General features: G+C 47.7%; 1 protein-coding gene across 1 annotated transcript; it reads left to right on the top strand.

Annotated features, from left to right (window-relative positions):
• Positions 1–295: 295 nt before the first annotated feature.
• LRTM2 (leucine-rich repeats and transmembrane domains 2) lies at positions 296–6,894 on the top strand. Its single transcript, XM_009081069.1, has 3 exons — positions 296–460; positions 4,156–4,746; positions 6,186–6,894. The coding sequence occupies exons 1-3, from the start codon at positions 394–396 to the stop codon at positions 6,638–6,640; spliced, it is 1,113 nt and encodes a 370-aa protein (XP_009079317.1). The 5' UTR covers positions 296–393; the 3' UTR covers positions 6,641–6,894.
• The last annotated feature ends 3,270 nt before the right edge of the window (positions 6,895–10,164 follow it).

Raw genomic sequence — 10,164 nt, 5'->3', positions numbered from 1 at the left:
ACCTTGAGCATGAGGCTAATACAGCTACCACAGCAGGCTATGCAAGCACCAACTTCTCTCTTAGGCACTTAGGTGAATCAGGCCTTATTTCTGCACTGTGAGGTTCAAAGTGAATTAACGTTGCATCTTCAACATGCTGTGCCTTGTGAAACAGCCTCCATTTCTTCTCCCAAACAGAGCTGATGCCTCGAAGGCAACACACTAGTTGGGGAGGGGAAAGGACGATACGGAGTCTAGCCTCACATCCTCCACCCAGGGAAATGAATCTCATCTGCTCTGCTCTGCTTTCCCACTGCAGGACCTGACAGGCAGGCTGCAAGGTCATTCCTTCTCCCTCTGGGGCTGTGTGCCAGGCTGGCTGTTGGATGTGAAGACACGCTGGAGAAGACAACGATGCTGCCTACAACTGCTGGCCACCAGTGGAGAAGCAGGTTCCTCATGAGGTGGCAAGAGGCTTGTCGTAAGTAATGCCTACTCAGGTACTAAGTATGATATTCCTGTTTGCCAAGGGAGAGGAAAGAAAATAGGTCACATCAGGGTTAAGAATAGGGGAGAGGGACAGCTAAGAATGGAGATGTTTGAACTAATTCCTCATTCCTTTAGAGGCCAGGTTAGCTAGGAGGGAGAGTGAGATTCTAAAGTTGAATATGGGCTTAAAGTGGGACAGTGAGTGATGATTGCTTCTGAATTCCAGTGGGCCTGGCAGGTGAGAAACAGCAAGACAGATACCATCACACAAAGATCCACCCTGAACGTTTCCCAAATCAGCATCCTATAAGCTGCAGACTCCTGTCTGTGGTAGGGGTTTGTACACAGGCTGCTGAGCAAGGCTCCCAGCTCTTCACAGCAAAAGTCATAACAGATTTTAGAAGGGAATGCAGGATGTGAAGGCAGAATTCTCCTAGTGGGCACTGCCACATGTAGTGAAAATCAAGGAGTAAATAAAGAAGATCTCTTTCAAATTAAATTGTAAACGTTCAGCCTGTGCCTATTGCCAGTGGACTGGGGCAGCTGCTACAACACCCCTGCATGCAGAGCAGAGACTGCTAGGATGATGTGGGGCTCCTGGGAATGTACCTGCATCTCAGAGGAGCATCTGGGGACCGCAGCAGAGGAAAGGGAACACTTGAAAAGTGTCCATCACTAGTGCATGCCCAGGCACCGAGTAGGTCTGTGGTTTGCCTTGTTACAGTCCTCCTGATCAAATTTGGGGCTACCACTCTAAGAATCTGGGGGAATTATTTCCTTCTCCCCAAACCAGGCATCTTTGTAATCTATTCTCACAGACTAGACTGCTGTATAAATTATTTGTAATGAATGCCACCGAGTCTTGACTTAATCTGATATACCTGGATCAGCTTTCTGCCACCTACTAGAGTCACCAAACACCCCACAAAGTAACTTCATCTTCCCCTAACACAAAAACACATGTTACTTATCCTTCTGTAAGGCTGGAAGACAGCTTCAAGTTCTGCCTATGGCTTCCCTGCCTCTCTCCCCCATAGAACTGCATCCTAACCGGTGCAATGAATTCCCTCGTCTCAGCTCACATCCTAGTGGATGCACTTCTTGCAGGGAAATGAAAATGAAATCAGACTTTCTCCTCTCTAGGATTTTAGTAAAATATTTCCAAAAGCATACAGCAATATATGGGTAACAACAAGACATTTTTGGCATATCCTACATGGCTGCAGAAACTTGGCATGAGTCCATTTCCTGAACATAACCACAGCCAGCTGCCTGAGACTTTGTTCCTACCAGCTGCTGCCAGCACACACACTGGTGGAACCCCACAGCCACCCAGTCGGCGCCAGAGCCGGGTAGGCATTTTGAGAGATAAGCCCTGAACAGAATGCCACCTGTATAGCATTACACATGGTCTGCTCTTGCCTTTCTTGGTGTATAAAGCAGCTAAGTGTTATCTCATCATCACAGCTGTCAATCTATTATTAATACCGTGCTTTTGTTAAGCATCCAGGAAAAGACAGGGTCACTTGAGTGACTCACAGCTCTCTCCCTTCCCTACTCTATCTCCCATTCTTTTAATTCTCTCCCTACAACAACGGTGTGACGTATTCTGAAGAGAATTAAATATCAGCCAGCGAGTTAGTACCTGTACTGCAGCACTCCACAGGCCACGATCTGCTTTCATGGCAGTCTGCTGTGGGCCCCAGTCTATGCATGACAAGAAAGCACAGAGGTGCTCAGGGTAAAGATCTCGCTTGCATTTCATCATGAGGATCCATAACTAAAATTAAAAGAGCACATGTATTGGCATGGCCTGGCCTGATGTACACCTGAGATCTCAACTGCAGGATAGTAAAACATTTTTGGAGATAGATGAAATAAGGGAGAGCTGAACCTCTCTGTACTCTTATCCCTTGGTCCTTAATAAAGTCATATAGCTTAGGATCAAAACTGGGTAGTTCTCCTTAGGCTACCAGTCCACAAATCTGGCAATTCTCACAAGGATTGCTGGGAACACAACAACCTTCCTATTCAGGATGACAGGGTTTCAGCATGAAGACACATTGCTTGCAGAAGCCAAGTTGATATAAAAGAAATGGGCTGTGGTCAGATTAAACTCTAGAGAGTAGCACAAGGGAAGAGAGGAAGAGCATGTCTAACTGCAGAGCTATTCCAGGCAGAGCTTCTCCAGAGCACAGGTCTGCACCAACTCCCTCTCCTGTGGCAGTCCTTTCACAATTCCTTTGGGGTTAAGAAGCAAAATGCTTGTTGGTTCTTGGAAAAAAAAAAAAAAAGCAGGACAGAAGAACCTGATTTGCAGTTCAGGAAAGAATGGTGAGACAATAAATGCATTCACTTCAGCTACTGTTCACCCTTAAGACCTTACCAACCCCAAGTGACTGCCTTTTCTGAAGAGAATTGAGAAAGGGAGAGGACAGGGCATGACATACAGACAAACCTGCTTCAGTTTTAGTTAAATGCTCAAACTTGTCACCTCAAAAACTGCGAGGGAGCTGAATTTGCTTCCCACATTGAAGAACTGTGGAATCCATTGTGCGATCTCAATTCCACAAAAGGAATTAAGCTGAAGGATGCAAATGTTTTACATAGTCTGCTTAAACATAACTCCCACTCCCCTAATGACAGGAGGCACAAAGCTCGCTCTCTTGTTGCTGACGCTTCTTTGTCACAGAAAGGAGAGTTTTAAAAGCCACTGGCTCCAAGGGAGGGTTGGTAACAAGTGCCCTGATGCCACTCACAGGATCTGGACCCATGTCTGGAATGGTGATCCACAGCAGCCCAAAAAATGCTGATTTGCAGATTATCCAACCTTAACTTTGAGGCACTGCAGGAGAAAGGGTGTGTGTACCAGTCATTTTCCTAACACCCCTTTCTTCAATTACCAACCTGGAATTTTTTCCTCATTCCACTGTTTTGGTCAGAGGAGATAATTTTGAGGCTATTGCTATGGGAGCCAGAAACTGTTTTGAGAGCAATGGCAAGTACCAGGTGTCCAGTGGTTTAGGGACTCCTTGTTACTTTTTAACAGCTTTTTTGGTCATCCCTTTGTAATGTAATCTGGATTACAAGGCCCACACAACACACTGTGAATATGGTAAGCAAATGGCACTCTGATTTAGAAGCTCAGACCTGAGTCTGAGCTATCAAAATGCTAGGATTCAAATCGCAGGAACACAACTGAGATGTGGGTTGTTTTGGTTTCATTTTTCATAAAAGCTCTTCACTAACATGGCTATTTCTGAAAAAAAAAAAAAAAAAAGAGCTTCTTAAATATATACCAGTCCCTCCTCTCACTACCTGAACTGTTAAGAGAGAGTTATCCTTTATCAAAGGTGACACCTCCCACCACTCTTTGCTCCCCTCTCCTTTGACAGGGACCAGTGCTCCAGTATCTGTCAGCAAATTCCTCTGGGATGCACTGCTCTAACTTCCTTGTGAAACTGGAAGAGTATTTACTTGCTTGCTCATAAAAAAAAACAGGCCAAGAGGAAAGGCAGCAGTAAAGGGATGTAGCTGTGAGGAAAGATATTACACTGCAGGGCATTGCAGAAGAGTCCTGCTGTGAGAGTAATACACAGTTGTAGCTGTGCTCTAGGCAGCGATGGGTGAGGATGGGAAAGGACTGCTCTAATACATGTACTTTCTTCCCTGCTTTTCACCTACCAGTGCTTGGCTGTTGGCTGTCACTATGTGCTGCTGAGTCCTTCTTTACTTGTCCTTCCTCCTGCAAGTGTAACAGTGGCAACCTGGAAGTGGACTGTAGTGGCTTAGGCCTCTCTTCCATCCCCTCAGACATCCCCACAAACACCAGGACCTTCCTCTTTCTCAACAACAAACTCAGCATCCTGCCAGGAGCAGTGTTTTCCAACCTCTCCGCTCTACAGAGGCTGGATCTATCCAACAACTTCTTGGACCAGCTCCCTCAGAACATCTTCAGTGACCTGGGGAACCTTACAGAGCTCCAGCTGAGGAACAACAGTATTCGAGCCTTGGACAAGGACCTGCTACAACACACTGCCCTGCTGCGTCAGCTGGACCTCTCCATCAACGGCCTGGCCCAGATACCCTCGGGCATCTTTGACGACCTGCCTGCTCTCCGCTCCCTCTCGCTCAGGTCCAACCGCCTGCAGAGCCTGGACAGGGTGACCTTCGAACCACTAACCAGCCTGCAGCAACTCCAAGTGGGGGATAACCCCTGGGAATGCGACTGTAACCTCCGAGACTTCAAGCATTGGATGGAGTGGTTCTCCTACCGAGGTAGGTGCTTGCGCCACGGGAGTCAAGTGTGCAAGTGCTGGTCTTCCACAGAAAGGCAAGTAAAGGCAGGCAGGGAAGCAACATGAGCAGACACATCTGTCAGGACAGACTTTAGCCAAAGAGCATGAGGACCATGCTATAGTTTAGTGCCATTGCAGCAACATACAGCAACACTGCTAGGCTGAGAAGTCCTCCACAGCCCCAGAGCTCCTATTTCCTTGGTTTGTTTCTAATCTGAATGATTACTTTTTTCTTGGGAGAAGAAAGAACTTTCCTCAAGTAACATTAAAATTCTAGGATTATGAGTTCACCTCACTCTATCTGCCTAAAGAGAAGAAATGCTTTTCATGCTTGAAAATAACCTTCCCATTATCTTTCTTAAACTGAGAGAACTAAAAGTCAGATTTGGCTGTAAAGCATCAGGTTTGCTGCCAACAAAAAACCCATAGGAAACAGTGCCACTTAGGAAAAACACTACAACTAATATTGGCAAGCCCAAACTAAAGCTCAAATTGACAAGCCAGGCCCCAAGTCAGACTGGCTATAAAATCATCGTTTCAAGCCAAGCAGGTTTTGACAAGTTTGTATTTTCAGCTTTTCCTTGAAACACAAAGGCTGGAAAGGTACATATCACTTATCACGAATGCTGATGGGATGAGATGCTTTTAGGAGATGAAACTCAAAGAAAGATGGCACTTTTTGCAGGAATAAGGATTGAAGGCCTGACCTTCTGTTGCTGGAGCCAATGAGTAGGAAAGGGGCTCAAATCATGCGGATAGCAACAGTCAGCTGTCACATCCCTGCTGATCACAGCCACACTGCAAGGAGATTATCTCTGCCTATGGCTACACTGCAGTCTGAAATATGCATTTGTGTGAGCAGAATCAAGCAAGCATACAAACGCCACTTTCCTCTTCTTTCTTGGTTTGTTTTCTTTCTTGACTCCCACATCAGAGTTGATGGAAAGCACACAGGGTTAATTTGGCTTTTTTCACCCCATTCTAAACAAATTGCCCAGAGTCGCTCAAACATTTGTTTCAACATCTGTCCTCATTTTCCCAGAGGTATATTAGTTGCTAGAAGATGGGACCATGTATCTGTTGTTATTTTGAGAAGATACAGCCTGGTCCTATCTTTCTGCTTTAATTTCTCCTTTTCTGAAACGGTTCTCCTGACACACATATAACTCACTAAAGAGTATGAGGCTGACTTAATAAATGGTTTCAGAGGGCTTTCATGTCTTGGCCTGAAAGATGTCTATGCAGATATCATGCACCATGATACTGTTGAATGCAGCCTAGGCAGAGGCATAGCAGCCAGGAAAAACACTTAGCAATGCGAACGCAGGCCCATGAACCGACTCCACATGAGGATTTAGCTCTGCTCTCACTGTATGGGGATGAAGCTCTGATTCACTCCTGTTATCTCTATTGGAACAGGTGGGAAAATCGACCAGCTGGCATGTACCCTGCCCAAGGAGCTGAAAGGGAAGGACATGCGAATGGTGCCCATGGAGATGTTTAACTACTGCTCCCAGCTGGACGATGAGAACAGCTCTACAGTGCTGGACAATACTGGCCCACCCTGCACTAAAGGAAGTCCAGCTCCTTCCAAATCTAAATCAGGGCCAGAAACAGAAGTGGAGCCCAGTGTGGGATGCCCTCAGAAACAGCGATACAGGCCCGTGAGCGTGCGCCGGGCTATTGGCACTGTGATCATTGCAGGGGTGGTTTGTGGCATTGTTTGCATCATGATGGTGGTAGCAGCTGCTTATGGTTGCATCTATGCCTCCCTTATGGCCAAGTACCACCGGGAGCTGAAGAAGAGACAGCCACTCATGGGTGACACAGAAGGTGAACATGAAGAGCAAAAACAAATCTCTTCTGTGGCATGAAACTCTTCTAGGAAGGAAGGTACAGCAATGAAAAAAGGTACCTGAGAGCAGTCAAGCATGGGGTCCTCCCAAAATACATCTTTCCAGACAGACAGACAGACAGACTGTGCTATTGCTCCACTCACCCAAGTAGTACAACATGCTTCTGGGGGGTCAGGGCACCTGGCTCAATTTCTGTTCCTCTGCCCCAGGCCCATTTTGTGCCCTTTCACCCTTGGGCCCTCCCAGACAAATAAAGTAGAGTCAGACCTCGAGTGCTTGCTGTGCCTCATGCCCTTGCACAGAGCTTCCCTCACACGCCTGCTGCAAAGGCAGCTGGCACCTTCTGGAAACCTGTGTCATCCTCTCAGCTTCAGTCCTGAGTCATCCTGTATCCTGTCAAGAGTTCTCTGCAAACAGAGAGCAGCTCTGTGAAAGCTTATGTGGGTAGCAGGACACCAGAAGTGTCCATGCCTCACTGTTAGGGTCACTGCTATTGTGTGACAGTAAATTGCTGTCTACCCTACAAGTCAGTGCTGCTGAGATTACACCAGAAGGAATGGAAGGTCCTTAGGGTAGGACAACAGTCAGTGGGAGATTCCCCTTCTCACTTTTAAAGGTGACACCTGTACCACTAACACACTGCCAGGGAGCACAATGTCTCTCTTTCTGCTCCTGGCCAAGTCCAAATCTGTGAGCTGACACACGTCATCTGCTACAGGTGCACAGAGTCATCCTTCTGTACACACACACACTGACTCAGTCTGATCCCAACATGCAACACACAGTCCCAGTTCAGGACATCCAGGCACCCACCTGCACATACAGAGCCACACATGCCCATGCTGATCTGCCTTCTGCGTGCAACCACGGACACATTCAACTGCTTTACCTTACCCTGATCATAGCAGTGCATATCACCTTCTGTTTCAAGCAAAATACATGCACACTGTCCTTGAGGAGCCAAGAACAACATCTCAGCCATAGTGCAGAGCCAGTGGAAACTGGCAGGAGAGGATGGAGAGAGGCAAAGTTATTGGGATTACAGTATGACTCTGTGGCAGTAAGCACACAGCATAAAAAAAAAGGTGTGTTCTTATCTATTTTATGTTTCCTCTGATAAATGGAGAGTGTAAAGATATGAAGCCTCCATTTAGAAATGTTTGACTGGCAGAGCAGAAGTGGGTCATCAGGAAAGACTAGGGGAGGAGGTGACTTACCAGCCTGGGTAGCATAAATCAAGTTGAGGAGTAGCATGAACCTAGGGAAAGGTGTCAGAGGAAGAAGTCACACAACCCAAGAGCTGGAGTGGCTGGCAGAGGGGCCAGCGTGGTGTGTGGAGTAGGGTGATGCAGCTGGGGTGACCTAAGAGAGTTGGCACAATTCTGGAGGGTTTTGAGGTGAACAATGAAACCTGGACCACAGAGTGGCACACGTGGGAGAGCCCAGGAAGGGTCTGGCACGGAAGGCAGCACGGCCCACATACATTCCCTTCACCATCACTGGTGTGTTCAATGCCATCCACAGCTCCACATGACTGTGCCCACACACAACTGTGCGCACTGCCACTGTCACACAGGGTGACTTCCCCCACTCAGAGTTTAAAGCCCTAAGACTGCAGCACCTCCTATTAGTCTTAGTTCATTCTGCCCTGATGGGAAAAAAATGAGGGGAAAAAAATTGAAAGGAACTCAACATAAGGACTCATTTTGTATCACTGCAAGCGGGATAAAATGTTGTCTCCAGGGGAGAGCACACATTGCCATGGTAACCTGCTCTAACCCGTCACAGTGGGTATTCCTGGGCGAGGAAGATGACACCGGAGGTCTTGCATCCACAGTGCCATCAGGAAACAAGCTGGCAGCCAGCCCAGCTTTGCAGGGTGTTTCGCTAGCAACCTGTGCTCAGAGCCCAGCACACACTGAAGGTGGACCCTGCCAGGGCACATCACCTTTTCCTTCCTCCAGCTCCAGCTGAATCCCGATGCCTCTGGACATCTCACAGCCCTCCTGCTTGCTGTGACTGGATCCCTGTGGAAGTGATGCACACTAGCTCCTCACCCCCTTCTGGTCCCAGATGGGTGGTTGTACTGACCCACGGACATACAACATCTTTGATCAAAGCCTGGAGTAGCAAAATACCACCTGGTCTACCCAGGGCCACAAGAGGCAAAGAGACAGGATACTCTGGACTGTTTTAGCATGACTTCCCTTGGACACAGGGATGCATGGGAGAGGGGAGGATGTTCTTCACGGATCAGAAGACCAGGCTGCCATGGAGGAAGAACTGAGAGAAGCAGTCCACCCACAAGTGTGTGCACACATTGTACCCACGCTCCCAACACACTGCTTGTGGGGAAGAGGAAGAGGAGGAGGGGCTGGTAAGGTGTGAGGAGGAAGGACTCTTCCCCCACGCACTGTATAGCCACTCCAACCATCCCATCGGCTCCAACTGTAACCCGCTCTGAAGGGCAGAACTGGTGCACTGCAGACTCTGTATGTGTGTTACTGCTGCTCCACATTCCCAGCAAGTCAGGACTAAACTCTGCCTGCTGGATCCAAACCTCTCCCTAACCTCCCTCTCAGGGGAACTTCTCCCTTTACCATACTGGACTCCGCAATCATACTTGAAATGGGACTTGAGTCAGAGTGGTACATTTATAGATCTATATTTTACTTGCATCAAATAATGGTGAAATATTGCACAAAACAAATGGGATCTATATGTGTGTGTGTGTGTGTGTGTGTGTGTGTGTGTGTGTGTGACTGAGCAAGAGGTTGAGAGAGAGATTGTTTTTAAGGGTACAGACTAGAGGTAAAATGATTGGGAGGAAGGTAGGGGACAATGAGGACTTGAAGGGGTGAAATCTTCCTTTCCCTGCACCTTCCCTGTGACTTCCTCCTGCCCTGACCAATTTTACTTTGTTGCTAATAATATTTTCTATAACCTGTGTTGTGGGGCTGATGATGACCTTGCCCATCCTTTCCTTTTTTGTTTTAATTTATACGACACAATGTCTGGATTTATCTCAACCCTAGACAAGGGACTGCTATGTTTAGAAACTCAACCAGGAAGGGAGAAGGCAAGAAAGGGGAGAACTGAGTGTTGCTGAGAAACATGAAGGCTGTCTGCTATGGGGAGTCCCACTGGAAAGCAAATATTGTGCTCGGAAGGACGAGGACCTGTCCTCTTAGGTGCAGAGCAGAGTACAGGGTTCACTGGGAAATGCCCTCTTCATGCCACTGTTTGCAAACAGGCTCTTCCTCTGTTCCCTAGCACACCTGGAAAACAGGCTGTCCCAGTGTGACTGAGCTGCTGCACTGTCCACAGGCACTTAGGGAACATGACACCCAGTGTGGTCAGAAACAAAGCTCTGCTGTGGAATGCTGGATACAGAACGAGACCCAGTGCTCCTTGTAGGCCCAGTCCATGGGTTCCTCTGGTGTGTGAGGACAGGAGGGGCTCTTCTCCCTGCAGGCACGTCTAGGCGTGGGGGAAAGCCCCCTGAGTGCACCCTTTGCTGCAGGCAGGTGTACCAATGCCAC

This window comes from Acanthisitta chloris, unplaced genomic scaffold (genome assembly GCF_000695815.1).
Source record: "Acanthisitta chloris isolate BGI_N310 unplaced genomic scaffold, ASM69581v1 scaffold6318, whole genome shotgun sequence".
Classification (NCBI taxonomy): Eukaryota; Metazoa; Chordata; class Aves; order Passeriformes; family Acanthisittidae; genus Acanthisitta; species Acanthisitta chloris.
This window is presented reverse-complemented; position numbering and strand designations above follow the sequence as displayed.

What these genes read in the sequence shown, in the direction of transcription:
- LRTM2 (XM_009081069.1), top strand. Translation starts at nt 394, where the DNA reads ATGCTGCCTACAACTGCTGGCCACCAGTGGAGAAGCAGGTTCCTCATG. An exon ending in GAGGTGGCAAGAGGCTTGTC is followed by an intron (nt 461 to 4,155) that starts GTAAGTAATGCC and finishes TTCACCTACCAG; the next exon opens with TGCTTGGCTGTTGGCTGTCA. An exon ending in GGAGTGGTTCTCCTACCGAG is followed by an intron (nt 4,747 to 6,185) that starts GTAGGTGCTTGC and finishes CTATTGGAACAG; the next exon opens with GTGGGAAAATCGACCAGCTG.